The sequence below is a fragment of the Triticum aestivum genome, chromosome 1B, assembly GCF_018294505.1.
Source record: "Triticum aestivum cultivar Chinese Spring chromosome 1B, IWGSC CS RefSeq v2.1, whole genome shotgun sequence".
In the NCBI taxonomy this organism is placed as follows: domain Eukaryota; kingdom Viridiplantae; phylum Streptophyta; class Magnoliopsida; order Poales; family Poaceae; genus Triticum; species Triticum aestivum.
In genome coordinates, this window is record NC_057795.1 from 649,800,955 (window position 1) to 649,822,356 (window position 21,402).

Here is a 21,402-nt window from a genome sequence, read left to right on the forward strand (position 1 = left end):
ATGGTCATATATGCTTAGGTCTTTCCCCATCACATGATGCTTGCCAACTAAAGAGTAGGTTGGAAAAAGAAGGAATACTACCGACTCTTGCATAAAAGTAAAGATAGGCCCTTCGTAGAGGGAAACATGGATTTGTAGAGGTGCCAGAGCTCGAAGCTTTTAAAATAGAGATGAATATAATTTTGAGAAGTATGATTTCATTGTCAACGTAACGACCGAGAGTTCTCACTATCTTCCATGCTAAACACATTATAGGCGGTTCCCAAACAAAATGGTAAAGTTTTTACTCCCCCTCCACCAACAATCACACTCCACGGCTGATCCGAAACAACGGGTACCATCCATACCAACAACAGTCCTGGGGGAGTTTTGTTTGATGATTATATTTGGATTTGACTTCGAGCATGGAACTGGGCATCCCGATTACCAACCACTTTCTCGTGAACGACAAGTTAATCAACACTCATTGTGAGAATAACCCACCTAGCATGGAAGATACTGACAACCCCTAGTCGCTGCATGAGCGATTCGAGCATACAAAATAGATTATTATTTGAAGGTTTAGAGTTTGGCACATGCAAATTACTTGGAACGACAGGTAAATACCGCATATAGGTAGATATGGTGGACACTCATGAAAGAAACTTGGTTCAAGGATTTTGGATGCACAAGCAGTATTCCCGCTTAGTACAGAAATTTTGGCTAGCAAGAGATTCTAAATAGCAAGCACCATATGTTGGAGGATCCATAACAATATAACTTCTATACAAATATACCCAAGCATAACTCATTATGTTGTCTTCCTTGATCAACTTCAACTAATTTGCTCATGTTTGAAAATATTTAATGGCACTCACAATCATAAAAGATGTCCAAGATAGTATATTTATATGTGAAATCTCTCTTCCTTCAATATTTCTTCATGAATTGTTCAAGTGACCAATACTACGTTTGCTAACATTCAATAAACCACATATACTTATTATATGTGAAGTCATTACTCCCCATGGGATAAGAATATGAAACATATATAATTTCAGATTTATGATATTCAATTCATTCAACCATTTACTCACAGGATATAAGTGAAGCACGAGAGTAAATGACAAACTACTCCAAAAAAGATATAAGTGAAGATCAATGAGTAGTCAAATAATTAAGTAGCTATGTGAAGACTCTCTCCCATTTAGAAAATTTAGATCTTAAGTATTTTATTTAAAACGATAAGCAAAACAAAACAAAATGACATTCCAAGGATAGCACATATCATGTGATGAAGCAAAAACTTAGGCTCAACCAAAACTAACCGATAGTTGTTGAAGAAGAAAGGTGGGATGCCAACCGGGGCATCCCCAAGCTTAGATGCTTGAGACTTCTTGAAATATTAATTAGGGATGCCTTGGGAATCCCCAAGCTTGAGCTCTTTTGTCTCATTAATTCGTATCATATCATGGTTTCCGTAAATCTTAAAAACTTCATCCACACAAAACTCAAGAAGAACTCCTGTGATAAGTTAGTATAAATCCATGCAAAACCTTATCATTCTCTACTGTAGAAAATCACTAAAATTATAATTTGACATTGCATACTAAATGCCTCTGCATATTTAATACTCCTATCCTCAAATAGAACCATTAACTAGCAAACATAAGCTAACAATGCAAACATAACAACAATCTATCTAAACAGAACAGTCTGTAAAGAATGAAAGAGGAGTCATACTTCCCTAACTACAAAATTTCTGAAAAATTACCACACTGTAGAAATTTTTTGTTACTATTGTGTAAAAATTTCAAGATTTATCATGTTCTGACTTTCCAGAAGAATTCAGAAAATTATAGAAAACTTTCTGTTTTCAAAACAACAACATATAGACTTATAAAATAAGCATGGAAAAGGCTATACTTGACTTTTTATTGAACTAAAAGATAGAAAACATGTCTCTGAATAACAACAAGTGAATATAAACAAAATAAAATGATGCTCCAAGCAAAACACATATCATGTGGTGAATAAAAATAAAGCCTCAAGTAAACTTAGCGATAGACGGAGACGAAAGAGGGGATGCCATCCGGGGCATCCCCAAGATTAGGCTCTGGCCATACTTATTCCATAGTCCATCAAATCTTTGCCCAAAACGTGAAAACTTCACAACACAAAACTCAACAGAAAATCTTATGAGTTCCGTTAGTATAAGAAAATAAATCACCACTTATGTACTGTTGTGAACTCATTCTAAATTCATACTGGTGTTATATCTACTGTATTCCAACTTCTTCGTGGTTCATACCCTCCGATACTACTCATAGATTCATCAAAATAAGCAAACAACACATAGAAAACAGAATCTGTTTAAAACATAACAGTCTGTAGTAATCAGGAAACTTCGTATACTTCTGCAACTCAGGCGTGTGACTTCAAAATAGATTGTTTTTTTGCCATGACTTCTACAAATGTCATTCCTTGATGAAACTTGGAAAGCACTTAAAACATTTTTCATTCTCTAATACCAATTTTTTTTGGATTTTTTTGAAACTTTTTAAGATTTTACTATTCATGGTGGTGTGATAAGAGCTAAAACTTGGATGGGCACTTACAAACACTTTTGTCATGCGTGCAAGTGACATTGACATACATGTGATGTTTTTCCGAACATTTTGGTATCTTATTTGCATTTTTCTTATTTAGTATGAATTAGTTATGAAGTTTTCAAAGTAACGTTCAAACTGTCAAAGGGCAAAAGCACAAGATGATCAAAGTGGGTTGGACAGAACCGCTGGCTTTTGAAAATTAGGGGCAATCCTGTCGAGTGGGACACAACTAGGGGCATAAAACCAATTATCCCTTCTATATTTATAGGAATTTTTGGTGTCAGAAACAAGTCAGTGGGGTTCCCGAGGCAGCAGCAAGATAGGGGGGTTCCCGAGGCAGTGGCAAGATAGGGCAGCGCGCCCTACGAGGGAGGCACCCTCCACCCTGGTCGTTGCCTCGGGACTCTTCTGGCCCAACTCTTGTGGATCGAGGGTCTCTTTTCGTCCATAAAAAATCACCGTAGTTTTTTAGCCCATTCCAAGAACTTTTATTTCTGCACAAAAAACGACACCACGGTAGTTCTGCAGAAAACAGCGTCAGTCCGGATTAGTTCTAATCAAATCATACAAAACCATACAAAATTGTTGTAAACATGGCATGGCTACTTCATAAATTATAGATACGTTGGAGACGTATCAGGGAGCATTGTGAATTAGATGATGATTCATAGAAAAAAGGTGTTATGAGGACTGATGTGTTTTTTAGGTGGCGAGAGGGTGCAGAGGACTAATGTGTTGTTACAAGCTAATTGTTGCCTATTAATTTAACAAATTGTTGACCTAGTGAAAATTATGAATCAAATTCAAAATTGAATACCTCAACTGAGTGCGAGAGCTCATTAAGTAATAGTTGACCCGGTCAAAATCATAAACCGAATCGAAAATTGAACACCTCAATCGACCAAAAAATTCGTACAAGTCGTAATTTCTTTGATAGCAATATACAGTGTCACCAAAGATTACGTTGAATCATCCTTGGATCCTAGGTGTATCTTGTTACTCTTGTAGTTGTCGGTGACTCTTAGATGGTTGGAGTCCTTTTGAAAGTTTCCTCATTGCGGTGTGCTCTGGAGAATTTTGTAAATGTTCTATAGTCACCTCAAGACCAACCACTAGTAGTTTGAAGTCCTTCCTTTGGTGGGCTTGATAACCCACAAGTATAGGGGATCACAATAGTTTTTGAGGGTAGAGTATTCAACCCAAATTTATTGATTCGACACAAGGGGAGCCAAAGAATATTCTCAAGTATTAGCAGCTGAGTTGTCAATTCAACCACACCTGAAAGACTTAATATCTGCAACAAAGTATTTAGTAGCAAAGTAGTATGGAAGTAACGGTAACGGTGGCAAAGGTAACAGTAGTATTTTTGTAGCAATCGTAACAGTGGCAACAGAGAAGTGACTAATCAAAGATCAATATGAAACGAGCTCGTAGGCAATGGATCAATGATGGATAATTATGTCGGATGCAATTCATCACGCAACAGTTATAACATAGGGTGACACAGAACTAGCTCCAGTTCATCAATGTAATGTAGGCATGTATTCCGAATATAGTCATACGTGCTTATGGAAAAGAACTTGCACGACATCTTTTGTCCTACCCACCTGTGGCAGCAGGGTACTATTGGAAACTAAGGGATATTAAGGCCTCCTTTTAATAGAGTACTGGACCAAAGCATTAGCACTTAGTGAATACATGAACTCCTCAAACTACGGTCATCACCGGAAAGTGTCCCGACTATTGTGACTCCGGGGTTTGCCGGATCATAACACATAGTAGGTGACTATAACTTGCAAGATAGGATCAAGAACTCACATATATTCATGAAAACATAATAGGTTCTGATCTGAAATCATGGTACTTGGGCCCTAGTGACAAGCATTAAGCATGCAAAGTCATAGCAACATCAATCTTAGAACATAATGGATACTAGGGATCAATGTTGGAAATATGCCCTAGAGGCAATAATAAAATGATTATTATTATATTTCCTTGTTCATGATAATTGTCTATTCTTCATGCTATAATTGTATTAACCGAAAACAGTGATACATGTGTGAATACATAGACCACAAGATGTCCCTACTGAGCCTCTAGTTGACTAGCTCGTTGATCAACAGATAGTCATGGTTTCCTGACTATGGACATTGGATGTCATTGATAACGGGATCACATCATTAGGAGAATGATGTGATGGACAAGACCCAATCCTAAGCATAGCACAAGATCGTGTAGTTCGTTTGCTAAAGCTTTTCTAATGTCAAGTATCAGTTTTCTTAGACCATGAGATTGTGTAACTCCCGGATACCGTAGGAGTGCTTTGGGTGTACCAAACATCACAACGTAACTAGGTGACTATAAAGGTGCACTACGGGTATCTCCGAAAGTGTCTGTTGGGTTGGCACGAATCGAGACTGGGATTTGTCACTCCGTATGCCGGAGAGGTATCTCTGGGCCCACTCGGTAATGCATCATAATAATGAGCTCAATGTGACCAAGTGGTTGGTCACGGGATCATGCATTACGTAACGAGTAAAGTGACTTGCCGGTAACGAGATTTAACGAGGTATTGGGATACCGACGATCGAATCTCGGGCAAGTAACATACCGATTGACAAAGGGAATTGTATACGGGATTACTTGAATCCTCAACATCGTGGTTCATCCGATGAGGTCATCGTGGAACATGTGGGAGCCAACATGGGTATCCAGATCCCGTTGTTGGTTATTGACCGGAGAGCTGTCTCGGTCATGTCTACATGATTCCCGAACCTGTAGGGTCTACACAGTTAAGGTTTGATGACGCTAGGGTTATTAGAAAGACTTGTATGTGATTACAGAATGTTGTTCAGAATCCCGGATAAGATCACGGACGTCACAAGGAGTCCCGGAATGGTTCGGAGGTGAATATTTATATATGGGAAGTTGACATACGGTCACCGGAAAGGTTCGGGGCATACCGATATTGTACCGGGGCCACCGGAAGGGTTCCAGGGGTCCACCTGGAGGGGCCACCTCTCCCGGAGGGCCTCATGGGCCGTAGTGGGAAGGGAACCAGCCCTTAGAGGGCTGGGCGCATCCCCCCCTTGGGCCCATGCGCCTAGGATTGGGGGGGGGGGGAACCCTAAAGGGCCACCCCCCTTGCTTGGGGGGCAAGGTCCCCCCTGGCAGCCGCCCCCCTTCCTCCTCCCCCTATAAATAGAGGGGCGAGGGGAGGGCTGCAGACACACCTCCAAGGCGCAGCCCCTCCCCTCCCCAACACCTCTCCTCCTTCACAGAAGCTTGGCGAAGCCCCGCCGGAGTACTGCCTCTTCATCACCACCACGCCGTCGTGCTGCTGCTGGAGCTCTCTTCCTCAACCTCTCCCTCCTCCTTGCTGGATCAAGGCGCGGGAGACGTCTCCGCTCCATACGTGTGTTGAATGCGGAGGTGCCGTCTGTTCGGCGCTAGGATCATCGGTGATTTGGATCACGACGAGTACGACTCCATCAACCCCGTTCTCTTGAACGCTTCCGCTCGCGATCTACAAGGGTATGTAGATGCACCTCTCTCTCTCTCATTGCTAGATGACTCCATAGATTGATCTTGGTGATGCGTAGATTTTTTTTTATTTTCTGCAACGATCTCCAATAGTGGCATCATGAGCTAGGTCTATGCGTAGTTTCTATGCACGAGTAGAACACAATTTTGTTGTGGGCGTATATTTTTTCAATTTACTTGCCACTACTAGTCTTATCTTGTTTCGGCGGCATCGTGGGATGAAGAGGCCCGGACCGATCTTACACGTACGCTTACGTGAGACAGGTTCCACTGACTGCCATGCACTAGTTGCATAAGGTGGCTAGCGGGTGTCTGTCTCTCCCACTTTAGTCGGATCGGATTCGATGAAAAGGGTCCTTATGAAGGGTAAATAGAAATTGGCATATCACGTTGTGGTTTTAGTGTAGGTAAGAAACGTTCTTGCTAGAACCCTATAACAGCCACGTAAAAACTTGAAACAACAATTAGAGGACGTCTAACTTGTTTTTGTAGCATATGCCTTGTGATGTGATATGGCCAAAAGGATGTGATGAATGAAATATATGTGATGTATGAGATTGATCATGTTCTTGTAATAGGAATCACGACTTGCATGTCGATGAGTATGACAATCGGCAGGAGCCATATGAGTTGTCTTTATTTATTATATGACCCGCGTGTCACTAAATAATGCCATGTAATTACTTTACTTCTTTGCTAAACCATTAGCCATAGTAGTAGAAGTAATAGTTGGCGAGACAACTTCATGGAGACACGATGATGGAGATCATGGTGTTATGCCGGTGACGATGATGATCATGGCGCCCCGAAGATGGAGATCAAAGGAGCAAAATGATATTGGCCATATCATGTCACTATTTGATTGCATGTGATGTTTATCATGTTTTTGCATCTTATTTGCTTAGAACAACGGTAGTAAATAAGATGATCCCTCATAAAAATTTCAAGAAAGTGTTTCCCCTAATTGTGCACCACTGTGAAAGTTCGTTGTTTCGAAGCACCACGTGATGATCGGGTGTGATAGATCCTAACGTTCACATACAACGGGTGTAAGCCAGATTTACACATGCAAAACACTTAGGTTGACTTGACGAGCCTAGCATGTATAGACATGGCCTCGGAACACAAGAGACCGAAAGGTCGAGCATGAGTCGTATAGAAGATACGATCAACATGGAGACGTTCACCGATGATGACTAGTCCGTCTCACGTGATGATCGGACACGGCCTAGTTGACTCGGATCATGTATCACTTAGATGACTAGAGGGATGTCTATCTGAGTGGGAGTTCATTAAATAATTTGATTAGATGAACTTAATTATCATGAACTTAGTCTAAAACCTTTTGCAAAATGTCTTGTAGATCAAATGGCCCACGCTCATGTCAACCTCAACTTCAACGCGTTCCTAGAGAAAACCAAGCTGAAAGACGATGGCAGCAACTATACGGACTGGGTCCGCAACCTGAGGATCTTCCTCATAGCTGCCAAGAAAGCATATGTCCTAGAAGCACCGCTAGGCGAATCACCCGTCCCAGCGAACCAAGACGTTATGAACGCTTGGCAGTCGCGTGTTGATGATTACTCCCTCGTTCAGTGCGGCATGCGTTACAGCTTAGAACCGGGGCTCCAAAAGCGTTTTGAGTAACACGAAGCATATGAGATGTTCCAAGAGCTGAAAATGGTTTCCAAGCTCATGCCCGGGTCGAGAGATATGAAGTCTCCGACAAGTTCTATAGTTGTAAGATGGAGGAAAATAGTTCTGTCAGCGAGCACATACTCAAAATGTCTGGGTTGCACAACCGCTTGTCCCAGCTGGACATTAACCTCCCGGATGAGGCGGTCATTGACAGAATCCTTCAGTCGCTCCCACCTAGCTACAAGAGCTTTGTGATGAACTACAATATGCAGGGGATGGTGAAAACTATTCCTGAGGTATTTTCAATGCTGAAATCAGCAGAGGTAGAAATCAAAAAGAAACATCAAGTGTTGATGGTCAATAAAACCACTAGTTTTAAGAAAGGCAAGGGTAAGAAGAACTTCAAGAAGGACGGCAAGGGAGTTGCCGCACCCGGTAAACCAGTTGTCGGTAAGAAGCCAAAGCACAGACCCAAACCTGAGACTGAGTGCTTTTATTGCAAGGGGAACGGTCACTAGAAGCGGAACTGCCCCAAGTACTTAGCGGATAAGAAGGCCGGCAACACCAAAGGTATATATGATATACATGTTATTGATGTGTATCTTACCAATACTCGTAGTAGCTCCTGGGTATTTGATACCGGTGCGGTTGATCATATTTGTAACTCAAAACAAGAGCTGCGGAATAAGAGGAGACTGGCGAAGGACGAGGTGATGATGCGCATCGGGAATGGTTCCAAGGTCGATGTGATCGCCGTCGGCACGCTACCTCTACATTTACCTACGTGATTAGTTTTAAACCTCAATAATTGTTATTTAGTGCCAGCTTTGAGCATGAACATTGTATCTGGATCTCGTTTAATATGAGATGACTACTCATTTAAATCCGAGAATAATGGTTGTTCTATTTATATGAGAGATATGTTTTATGGTCATGCCCCGCTGGTCAATGGTTTATTCTTAATGAATCTCGAACGTGATGTTACAAATATTCATAGTGTGAATACCAAAATATGTAAGATTGATAATGATAGTCCCACATATCTGTGGCACTGCCGCCTTGGTCACATTGGTGTCAAACGCATGAAGAAGCTCCATACAGATGGACTCTTGGAGTCTCTTGATTTCGAATCATTTAACACGTGCGAACCATGCCTCATGGGCAAAATGACCAAGACTCCGTTCTCCGGAACAATGGAGCGAGCAACCAACTTATTGGAAATTATACATACTGATGTGTGCGGTCCAATGAGCGTTGAGGCTCGCGGTGGCTATCGTTATGTTCTCACCCTCACTGATGACTTAAGTAGATATGGGTATGTCTACTTAATGAAACACAAGTCTGAGACCTTTGAAAAGTTCAAGGAATTTCAGAACGAGGTAGAGAATCAACGTGACAGAAAAATAAAGTTCTTACGATCAGATCGTGGGGGATAATATTTAAGTCACGAGTTTGGCACGCACTTAAGAAAATGTGGAATTGTTTCACAACTCATGCCGCCTGGAACACCTCAGCGTAACGGTGTGTCCGAACGTCGTAATCGCACTCTATTGGATACGGTGCGGTCTATGATGTCTCTTACCGATTTACCGCTATCATTTTGGGGATACGCTTTAGAGACAACTACATTAACTTTAAATAGGGCACCATCTAAATCCGTTGAGACGACACCGTATGAATTATGGTTTGGAAAGAAACCTAAGTTGTCGTTTCTAAAAGTTTGGGGATGCGATGCTTATGTCAAGAAACTTCAACCTGAAAAGCTCGAACCCAAGTCGGAAAAATGCGTCTTCATAGGATACCCTAAGGAAACCATTGGGTATACCTTCTACCTCAGATTCAAAGGCAAGATTTTCGTTGCCAAGAACGGGTCCTTTCTGGAGAAAGAGTTTCTCTCGAAAGAAGTAAGTGGGAGGAAAGTGGAACTTGATGAAGTACTACCTCTTGAACCGCTAAGTACCGCAGCTCAGGAAGATGTTCCTGTTGTGCCTGCACCGACTAGAGAGGAAATTAATGATGATGATCAAGGTACTTCGGATCAAGTGACTACTGAACTTCGTAGGCCCACAAGGACACGTTCCACACCAGAGTGGTATGGCAACCCTGTCCTGGAAATCATGTTGTTAGACAATGGTGAACCTTTGAACTATGAAGAAGTGATGGCGGGACCAGATTCCAACAAATGGCTTGAAGCCATGCAATCCGAGATAGGATCCATGTATGAAAACAAAGTATGGACTTTGACAGACTTGCTCGATGATCGGCGAGCGATAGAAAATAAATGGATCTTTAAGAAGAAGACGGACGCGGATGGTAATGTTACCATCTATAAAGCTCATCTTTTCGCTAAGGGTTATCGACAAGTTCAAGGGGTTGACTATGATGAGACTTTCTCTCCCGTAGCGAAGCTGAAGTCCCTCCGAATCATGTTAGCAATTGCCGCATACTATGATTATGAGATATGACCAATGGACGTCAAAACGGCATTCCTTAACGGCTATCTTAAGGAAGAACTGTATATGATGCAGCCGGAAGGTTTTGTCGATCCTAAGAATGCTAACAAAGTATGCAAGCTCCAGTGATCCATTTATGGGCTGGTGCAAGCATCTCGGAGTTGGAACATTCGCTTTGATGAGATGATCAAAGCGTTTGGGTTTATGCAGACTTATGGAGAAGCCTGCGTTTACGAGAAAGTGAGTGGGAGCTCTGTAGCATTTCTCATATTATATGTGGATGACATACTTTTGATGGGAAATGATATAGAACTTTTGGACAACATAAAGGCCTACTTGAATAAGTGTTTTTCAATGAAGGACCTTGGAGAAGCTGATTATATATTAGGCATCAAGATCTATAGAGATAGATCGAGACGCCTCATAGGTCTTTCACAAAGCACATACCTTGATAAGATATTGAAGAAGTTCAATATGGATCAGTCCAAGAAGGGGTTCTTGCCTGTGTTGCAAGGTGTGAAATTGAGCTCGACTCAATCCCCGACAACAACAGAAGATAAAGAAAAGATGAGTGTCATCCCCTATGCCTCGGCTATAGGGTCTATTATGTATGCCATGTTGTGTACCAGACCTGATGTAAACCTTGCCGTAAGTTTGGTTGCAAGACACCAAAGTAATCCCAGCATGGAACACTGGACAGCGGTCAAGAATATCCTGAAGTACCTGAAAAGGACTAAGGATATGTTTCTCGTTTATGGAGGTGACGAAGAGCTCGTCGTAAAGGATTACGTCGATCCTAGCTTCGACACAGATCTGGATGACTCCAAGTCACAAACCGGATACATGTATATTTTGAATGGTGGGGCAGTAAGCTGGTGCAGCAGCAAGCAGAGCGTCGTGGCGGGATCTACATGTGAAGCGGAGTACATGGCAGCCTCAGAGGCAGCGCATGAAGCAATCTGGATGAAGGAGTTCATCACCGACCTAGGAGTTATTCCCAATGCATCGGGGCCGATCACTCTCTTCCATGACAACACTGGAGCTATTGCCCTTGCCAAGGAGCCCAGGTTTCATAAGAAGACCAGGCACATCAAGCGTCGCTTCAACTCCATTCGTGAAAATGTTTAAGATGTAGACATAGATATTTGCAAAGTGCATACGGATCTGAATGTCGCAGATCCGTTGACTAAACCTCTTCCGCGAGCAAAACATGATCAACACCAGAACTCTATGGGTGTTCGATTCATCATAGTGTAACTAGATTATTGACTCTAGTGCAAGTGGGAGACTGTTGGAAATATGCCCTAGAGGCAATAATAAAATGATTATTATTATATTTCCTTGTTCATGATAATTGTCTATTGTTCATGATATACTTGTATTAACCGGAAACAGTGATACATGTGTGAATACATAGACCACAACATGTCCCTAGTGAGCCTCTAGTTGAATAGCTCGTTGATCAACAGATAGTCATGGTTTCCTGACTATGGACATTGGGTGTCATTGATAACGGGATCACATCATTAGGAGAATGATGTGATGGACAAGACCCAATCCTAAGCATAGCACAAGATCATGTAGTTCGTTTGCTAAAGCTTTTCTAATGTCAAGTATCAGTTTCTTAGACCATGAGATTGTGTAACTCCCGGATACCATAGGAGTGCTTTGGGTGTACCAAACGTCACAACGTAACTGGGTGACTATAAAGGTGCACTACAGGTATCTCCGAAAGTGTCTGTTGGGTTGGCACGAATCGAGACTGGGATTTGTCACTCCGTATGACGGAGAGGTATCTCTGGGCCCACTCGGTAATGCATCATCATAATGAGCTCAATGTGACCAAGTGGTTGGTCAAGGGATCATGCATTACGTAACGAGTAAAGTGACTTGCCGGTAACGAGATTTAACGAGGTATTGGGATACCGATGATCGAATCTCGGGCAAGTAACGTACCGATTGACAAAGGGAATTGTATACGGGATTACTTGAATCCTCGACATCGTGGTTCATCCGATGAGATCATCGTGGAACATGTGGGAGCTAGCATGGGTATCCAGATCCCGCTATTGGTTATTGGTCGGACAACTGTCTCGGTCATGTCTACATGATTCCCGAACCCGTAGGGTCTACACACTTAAGGTTCGATAATGCTAGGGTTATTAGGAAGACTTGTATGTGATTACCGAATGTTGTTCGGAGTCCCGGATAAGATCCAGGACGTCACGAGGAGTTCCGGAATGGTCCAGAGGTGAAGATTTATATATGGGAAGTTGACATACGGTCATTGGAAAGGTTCGGGGGCATACCGGTATTGTACCGGGGCCACCGGAAGGGTACCGGGGATCCATCGGGAGGGGCCACCTCTCCCGGAGGGCCTCATGGGCCGTAGTGGGAAGGGAACCATCCCTTAGAGGGTTGAGCGCATCCCCCCCTTGGGCCCATGCGCCTAGGGTTGGGGGGAAAACCCTAAAGGGGGCGCCCCCCTTGCTTGGGGGGCAAGTTCCCCCCCTTGGCCGCCCCCCCTCTAGATCTCATCTAGAGGGGGCCGACCCCCTTCCTCCTCCCCCTATAAATAGAGGGGCGAGGGGAGGGCTGCAGACACACCTCCAAGGCGCAGCCCCTCCCCTCCCCAACACCTCTCCTCTTCCGCAGAAGCTTGGCGAAGCCCTGCCGGAGTACTGCCTCTCCATCACCACCACGCCGTCGTGCTGCTGCTGGAGCTCTCTTCCTCAACCTCTCCCTCCTCCTTGATGGATCAAGGCACGGGAGACGTCTCCGCTTCGTACGTGTGTTGAACGCGGAGGTGCCGTTCGTTCGGCGCTAGGATCATCGGTGATTCGGATCACGACGAGTACGACTCCATCAACCCCGTTCTCTTGAACGCTTCCGCTTGCGATCTACAAGGGTATGTAGATGCACCTCTCTCTCTTGTTGCTAGATGACTCCATAGATTGATCTTGGTGATACGTAGAATTTTTTATTATTTTCTGCAACGATCTCCAACAATCAAACCCTAACAAAACTAACTCGATTACATGGTAAATCTCATCAACCCATCACCGTCCAGCAAGCCTACGATGGGATTACTCACGCACGACGGTGAGCATCATGAAATTGGTGATGTAGGATGGTTGATGATGACGATGGTGACGGATTCCCCTCTTCGGAGCCCCGAACGGACTCCAGATCAGCCCTCCCAAAGAAGACTAGTAGAGTGTCCGTGTGTTGCCACGGGCTCTTGAACTATTTTGCAAGAGTTACATGTTAAATTACAAATGTATAAACAATATAACACAAACACAATTATTGAATAATTGAAGTCCATTTGTGCAATGTAAATTGATAACAAAAAGAAAGATTAACGACATGTCCATGTAACAGACTAAGCGATGTTCCAACTAAACATCTATTACAAAACTATCCATATCTAGATGATGCACTTAAGAAATTCTTTCACGATATCAAGAAAGTTGTCTTTAGCTTCATTCCCACGATGATTTAGCTAGTATAATAAAAACCCTTCCTCAACTCATACCCATCCTGCACAAACAATATGTGTAGTTAGTATGAAAATTTCACGCCGAAGGTCTTAAAACAATACTCACCACGCAAACCGGCTTGACCAATTGATTACCGTTCCACCAGAGCATAAAATGAAAAACAAAATAGCCGGACACATTCCTGCAATTTTTTAAATTAATAGTAAGAATATAGTGATAACAAAAATAAATGTTTTTATTATGAATTCATTACCCATCTATACTCGTTGGAATACCAAACGGAAATAAACATTGCCATTTAGATATATCAGAATTCCAACCAGGCAGCTTTATTTCAAGTGCTTCTTTGAAATCTCTTGCAGAACTTCTTAATTTCAGTGCATGCCTCAAATTTTCATCCTCTGACGATTGTGATGTTTGAATAAGGTCCATAATATATAGACGACGTGCCTCTTTGTCGATGACATACAAGATGTATCGGCCGATGGATGCATAGGAAAGATAAATCTACAAGTGGAGCTATTACAAACAACAATGAACCATGATAACAATAGACAAAATACTTTACTTACCATGTTGCACGATGAGATGTTGTCCATCCTAGGCCAGCTATCAAATAATGTCGCCAACGTCTGGATAGTTTCCTTCTCGCAAAACTTCTGACCTCGTGTTGACTCTAGCATCTTGGACTAAGTAAAAGAAGAGATATTGTTGCAAAATGTTGATACTAATGCCCGTGCGTTGCTATAGGCAACAATGTAGGGAAATGAGTCAATAATCATGCTTTAACAATTTCATCAATAAATAAGTGCACAATTTTAGTTGATATATCACAATGTTTTAATTTAGCCTTCACATGAAGGTTCAATATCACAATGTTGTAATTTCTCCTTTACATGAAGGTCCACCGGAAGAGGAATCATGGTCTCCTCCATCGTGTCAGCATTAATTTGTTGAACATCACACTCAATGGGGTAGTGCTCCTTCACCGGAATGTCATATTAGAATTATTTGATGCTATTAGGTATCCTACGCCTGTATTAAGCAACTTTCTAGCAATGATGATTTATTTCTCATAAAAACAAGTTCTGATAATGTACATGCCATCAATTGTTTAGCTCCCTAGTGTGCTCAACGAGCCTGCGTCATCGTTACTCTCCTACATCTCTGACCCCTGTTGGCCGAACAACCATTGTAGTTGGAGGAGAGTGACCCGCTGCTCCACTTCCATAATCTTTAGAGACTCCAACCTCATTATGGCCCTCGTGAGCCTCCTCCCCGCCTCATTCCTGATCTTGAACCATCCTAGAGATGGATGTGCACATCAAGAACCAGCACTAAACTTATAGACAGGGTGATCTTAGTGGATCCCCGCCTCACTCCTGATCTTGAACCATCCGAGAGATGGATGTGCGCACAAAGAACCAACACTAAACTTATAGACGGAGTGAGCTTAGTGGCTTGAGGCAGGTGTCAGTAAGGACATGAAGGCATGGTGGTGTGCTCCTCATTGCTGGCGCGAGGGCCGGAACAAACATAATCGACCGTGCTCAACGAGCCCGCATGACCGTTCCTCTCCTACATCTCAGACCCCTGTTGGTATAAACCACTTCCATAATCTTTAGAGACTCGGGCCTTTTGATGGGCCTCGTGAGCCTCCTCTCCAACTTGTTTCGGATCTTGAACCATCCGATAGTTCCCCTCAAGCTCGTGAAACTGTAAGCAGCCACCAAATCCCAGAGCAAAAATTTCAAGATGTATTGACCAAATAGGAATTGAAGGAGTTGACGCATGGGTGCTACAGAGTAGTGCATCAACTTTTTTTTCCTCTCAACATTTTCAAGATCAAACATGCCAAATCATTTGCGTCAGGTCAAAGGAGAGTTGTCATGTACATAACCGGGCCTAGTTCAATGTAAGAATTTTTTATGTAAAGAAAGAATCAAACAACTACAAGAACAAAAAGCATTGATGAGTTTGTACAGAAAAGACCTTGGCAAATCTTTTTAATGTATCTCATGTTTGGTCTAGAACAAAAAGATGTTGATTAGATCATTTTGACACTATAACATCCTTTAAATTATCATGTTTTCAGTACATTATATTCCAGCACCATCTTTCCTTGGTTCCCACAGAAACCGAGTATTAAGCACCAAGTCGCTCTCCTTACCTATAGCTATAGGACACCTAGTGAGCATATTGGGCACCTTCGGAACAATCACTTATGCAGACAATTTCATCTTTGGAAGTACAGCCCAAATGCAAATTTCCTAGCTCAGGGAACATTAGACAACACAATACCAAGTGCAAAAGTAAAGTTTATGAATTCATGCCGACAAGAAAGTGCTTGCAGAATTAATATAAATTATCGTCCATTTTGCAAGCTCTTATACAATCAGCAGCACGATTAACCTGCATCCTCACAACCTAAAGCAGAAAGTACAAAATCAGTTATTAAGTCACCACTAAAATTGGTCCCAAAGACAAAAGAGCATTGTTTCGAATGAGAATTGGTGCAGTAAGTGGGCATCTTGCCACGGCATACAAGCCATAGGAGTATAATTGGATATCACAAATGTTAAAGCTAGAACTAAGCATAGTATCCCATTTTCAAAGCACAAACTTGTCACGTTCTTTGTTTTTTAAACAATCCATGCAAAGCATCTCTATGAGCAAGAACTATCTTGTGGAACAAAATTTTAAAATAAGGAGGAATGATAAAATCACAATAAATGGCAAGTCCGCACCTCAACGGCAATTAACTCAATACAATGGGTAATGGGGAGCTTGGGCAGCGCCACTCCTTGTTCCAGTAAAACCAAATCAAACAACAGAAAATTCTCTATGCAGACACGCAGACAAGCAACATGGACATCCAAGCACTATTTGCCCATGTCACCCACCACCTCCTTGTCGTCATCCACAGCTGTGGGAAGCGAATGTGGTGACCTACAACAACAAATCTTTAGGCCTTTGAGATGAGAACGAACCATCCCTTACTGGCTACACATATATTATAACCAATGCACCGCCTACTGCACTTTGCCTTCGGCCTCTGGTTCATGCAACTTTCTACAGAGCTCAAGAGAGGAAGAGGAGAAGTAAACTGAGAGATTTACCAAGCCGGCGGCGAAGAAGATGACAAGAGACTCACAGAAGCAGCTATAGTGACAGCGGTGTGGATGAGCTTGAGCAGGGTCAAGACCACATCTCTATATCACCATATGAAAGTGTCATCAACACATACAACATGTACAGTTTTCAAGGAGAAAAGAGGAGCATAAATCATGCTTATTTTTCATACACTAACTATTAACCAGTACAAATCTGCATAAAGCAAACTGGCAGGTCATATTATGTAAAAATATAGGGAAATGCACCTGTATAAGTTGCTGGGTAGAGTAGTAGTTTGTTCTCGCCTTCAACTCATCAGTCTTGGCCTACATTTCAGCACAATGCTTTAATAATTTACAGAAAATACGCAAGCTTAGCCAATCGATGGTGATATCCTTCCAACGGTTTAAGCTACCATACTTTGCATTTTTGGTGAAAGAGCTATGCACCCAACCCCAAGTCATATATCATCTAAGTCCAAGTGTCCAACGACAATAGCAAAGCTACGAAGCACACATTCAAAAGGCATGAACAAACATCAACAACAAGTTATGAAGCAATCTATGAAATTCGATGGACACTTGGACTCCATGGGCAAAACTAAATAACAACAACCAACAAGTTACGAAGCATCAACAAGATATTATGCTTCTCAATGACAATTAAATCCATGGGCACTAAATAATTAAATCAAATCCATCTTCAATGAACCTCTATGATTATTTTCACCTAGCATCATGTATATTTTGACTGGACATGAAGCTTTTCATAACCAGATCACTTGCGTACAATGTTTGCCTTCAGATATGTGCAGAGATATAACTCCAGGTGACAAGATGGGTAGCTAACTATGCATTAATCTATGTATGTGTGGCCCACATCTAAATTGTGCTTTTAACTCAAACATAACATAGACATAGGTACTCACGCCGAGCAGCCAACGTCCCAATCTACTAACGCATCAAATACTCACCTCAGTTCGACCCACGGCGAACAACATGCTCCACTGCAAAGCTGATACACCTACAATCGAAAAAATAGGTTCAAAATCAACCAGTTTATGGTGGCATATGGTTTTCTTGAAACACTTTTAGTGATGCCAAAGTCTCGGTCTCCATCAACGTCAGGAATATCCTGAAAGCTCCGGACATCAATAAAAATATGCTTGATGATACCAAAAGTATAGAGTCATTGCATGTTTAATTACGTTGAATATAGCTATGACGGCAGAGAACCAACACATGGACAATGTTGCAAACACCAGTCATTTTGTTGCTGCCAAGGGCCTTTTCAGAACATGTCGCTGCAAAATGAATCATCAAACACTGACGAAGGAAGCCAAGTAAATAAGTATGAATTTCTAGTGCTACTGAAGATGTGTACTGTGCCGAGTGCCTGCATATGTGCAAAGAAAGGTAATTGGACCACGATAGCCCTCACAAATAGGATACAAGATGCAGCGAGGAGTGTGTGTCGTTCCCACCGGAGCATCGGAGCCTGAAAAGGATCAAATATGAGATGAAAATGATCATCACTTGGCGTTTGATGGTTTCATGGAATTTACTTTCCAATTCTCATGATGGTAAGTGCTACTTACCTCAATGGAACACTTCCAAGAAGGAAGCTGATAATTAAAGCACACGTCAGTGGCACCGATCCGAAACAGATCCAGTGTTAAAGCTCTGAAAACAACAAAACTTAAGTATTTAGACTTCAGCCATATTTTCCACACCATAACACCATTATGTTGAACCTAATATACTATGATCAGGAATGTGACCACTAAGAGTACTCCAGTTGCTACTGAAAATCGCCCAGCTACAAATGGAAAATCTGGCTTGTTGATCTCCAAAATAGAGTATAATTTATACTAAATGATTGTACAGTATAAAGGATTAAGAAGGTGCATTTTCTCAAAGCACAAGGAATAAAATACAACCTTTTCAATTTGAATGTCGTATAGCTGATTCAGCCCTACCACGTAAATCTTCATACATAAAGCAGCAGCCAAAGCGTGCACAGAAAGTGAAAATTTTGATTTTTTTAAAGAGTAACAATGTAGAATTTTCATACACAAATGGCTAGGTATATATCTAGTTGCCAAATAATATTACTCGTAACAGATAAAAATCTATAATAACTCTTAGTATCGTAGTAGTAAAATCATCTAGGCTCTTCATTGACACGAGAGACACTGAAGTTATCCCTATAATCTAACAATACAATAAACATAAGAAAGAGCGCATCAAGCAGTGTGCATCAAAACTACATATGTAGATTGGAACTAAATATGACAAATCTCACAGTGCCAAAGATTGTGTGTGGTCTGCAGAACTGATAGAAAGCGTGCAATTTCTTCAAAGCATCTTGGCTGATTTCCTCAAGCCAATTGGCATCAGAACCGGTTTTTGAACTGACATCAACGGTTTTGATCACGAGTAACCTTGCTGCATCCAGCTTGGAGGGCTAGATAATCATCGCTGCACTGCCTCATTCTAGGGCTAGTAGCTTGAGAAGTGGAACTGAATTTATGCATCACAGTAGTAGCACTGCTGTTTAGAAACAAACCAACAGATGTTAGCATGATGCACGCGGACAAATGAAACATCACATCAAAGAAGATATACTTAACTTTGAAAATGACCTGCAAAAGCTTCCACTGCATATCGACCTCTAATTTGTGAAGTGGATGACACAACAGTTTGGCACATCTAGTCAAATATATCTGCTACTCCCTCCGTAACAAATATAAGAGCATTTATATCACTAAAGTAGTGATCTAAATGCTCTTATATATCTTTACAGATGGAGTAAATTTTTGTTGCATAAAGAACATGCTTGATAACTTCCATTTGTGTAAGAAACCACACATATTTCAACACATTTATCAGCAGGAAACCACACATAGTTTTGGTCCATAGGTTCCAGTCTGCCCGAGATCTCTTCTACGTAAAAATTGTCCTAATGGCCCCTCCTCCCGTTTCTGTCAAACCAATTCTCATTAAAATTTCTCAAACTCTAGGAGGACTCCACAAACCTGCAAATAAGTGCTCATAAGAACCACACCCCAAGGGATACACATGGAAGAAAACAATGAACATTCTAGTAATTCAGTTAATGGGCAGTGTGCATAGGGAATCATATTGACTATATGATGTTGTGTCGATGATGTACAAAAAAGCTTGGCAATAGGATCAATGGCAGCATACTGATGCCGACGCCGCATTTTCATAAAGTTGTCTAGTCTAAACGAACAAGCATACCATGTTGGAATTTCTAGTGACACGATGATGTGAAACTGAATTGAAAATAGAATTCTAGTACTAAATATAAATTTAAAAATACGTCTACAATTCACTTCCCTACATCAACTAAGCTTTAGTTCAAAACTTCAAATGCATGAATTTTGGGGAAGCACAGACTAATTCATGGATAAAGCAGAAAAGAATTGGCACAAGGGCAGTGACTGAATATTTTGTAGTGGTAAAGACATGTCTGAATATTTTTTATGTTGTCCTATCTGAAATTTCCATCTCCTTCACCTTCATCAACGTTGCGGACAATGTCTCGAGCGTTGCGGACGCGACAGAACACAGAGGCCGGTGGCCGTGGCAGCGTTAAACCGCTTCTTGGAGCCGGTGCTGCCGCCGCACAGGGCAAAAGTGAATGCGCTACGGCGGTCGTGCAGCTGTAGTCATTCTCAGTGATGTCGAATGCGTTCAGCACTGCCCCAAGGCTATGCCTTGTCATGGTGATGCTCACCTCCTGGCACTGAACAATGTCCAGCACATCCCGTGCCTGACATCCATGGTTGCATGAGCATGCAGCTGCAAGTGAGCTCAACACTGAGTCGTGCACCATGTACATGACAGTGCCATCGTATTCACAAGATTACCTGGTCTCTGGCGTTGTCCCTGTTGTTGGTGGCGATGGAGATCCAGCCGCGGTGCACCAAGCGTCTGCGCAGGCGGCCTCACAAAGGGGGCCTCTGGACGGCACTATGGCGAACTCAAGATCGTCGACCCATTCCAGAGCCTGGATCGTGCCGCGCCACGTGACGACCACATCACGACGCCCGCGCGCGCCTTTCCCTCGTCCGTGGTGGATCCCATCGCACCGTGCTCAGTGGTGGAGGCTGGATCCCATCGGGAGGGACAATACAGGGCCAATGGCGGACGGATATGGGTGGAGGGCACAGCCATCGCGGCGCCAGTGGAGACCGTGGTTATGCAGCGTCGCAGGCGGTGATGTGTGCAGAGGAGGATCGCGGCGGCTCCTCTCGGACCTCGGCGGCGGCGGCTCCCCTCGCATCTTGGCGGCAGCGAAGTGCTCTGCTATGGCGGCTGGGGCAAACAGATCGAGGGGAGTCGAGTTGAGCCTCGGTGGTTCTCGCTCGAGCGGCGGGGGCGAGGGATGGAGCAGCGAGCGATCGCTGGTTTTTTTTAGTAGGTTTTTTTTCGGCCCTTTTTCTCTGGTGCGACGGGAGGACTGTCCTTGGATCGACGGACGTGGAGGGATCCCTGGGGTTTTTTTGGTCGACGTGTGGGAGGGAGGACAAAA

The 21,402-nt window shown here is 42.6% G+C and overlaps 1 protein-coding gene across 4 annotated transcripts; it reads right to left on the minus strand.

Moving 5' to 3' along the window:
- Nucleotides 1–16,169: 16,169 nt before the first annotated feature.
- Nucleotides 16,170–21,270, minus strand: LOC123145376 (uncharacterized). 4 transcript variants are annotated; one of them, XR_006472262.1, is made up of 8 exons: nucleotides 20,385–21,270; nucleotides 19,475–19,879; nucleotides 19,147–19,394; nucleotides 18,440–18,524; nucleotides 18,050–18,339; nucleotides 17,816–17,865; nucleotides 17,109–17,168; nucleotides 16,170–16,677 (listed from the first exon to the last, which is right to left on the minus strand). XR_006472262.1 is itself a non-coding variant. In XM_044564779.1 (7 exons), exons 4-7 carry the CDS (start codon nucleotides 18,159–18,161, stop codon nucleotides 16,761–16,763), a joined length of 402 nt encoding a protein of 133 aa, XP_044420714.1. In that variant the 5' UTR covers nucleotides 18,162–18,339; nucleotides 18,440–18,524; nucleotides 19,147–19,394; nucleotides 19,475–20,072; the 3' UTR covers nucleotides 16,696–16,760. The 4 variants fall into 4 exon arrangements, 1 of the variants encoding a protein (XP_044420714.1); XR_006472261.1 differs by lacking the exon at nucleotides 16,170–16,677 and adding an exon at nucleotides 16,696–16,940 and having other exon boundaries at nucleotides 19,487–19,879; XR_006472260.1 differs by lacking the exon at nucleotides 16,170–16,677 and adding an exon at nucleotides 16,696–16,940 and having other exon boundaries at nucleotides 19,147–19,391.
- Between the last annotated feature and the right edge of the window lie 132 nt (nucleotides 21,271–21,402).

Coding starts and splice junctions, on each gene's coding strand:
- LOC123145376 (XM_044564779.1), bottom strand. CDS start 18,161: ATGATTCATTTTGCAGCGACATGTTCTGAAAAGGCCCTTGGCAGCAAC. Junction 17,866..18,049: donor CCGTCATAGCTATATTCAAC/GTAATTAAACAT, acceptor TTTCGATTGTAG/GTGTATCAGCTTTGCAGTGG. Junction 17,169..17,815: donor TCGCCGTGGGTCGAACTGAG/GTGAGTATTTGA, acceptor GCTGAAATGTAG/GCCAAGACTGATGAGTTGAA.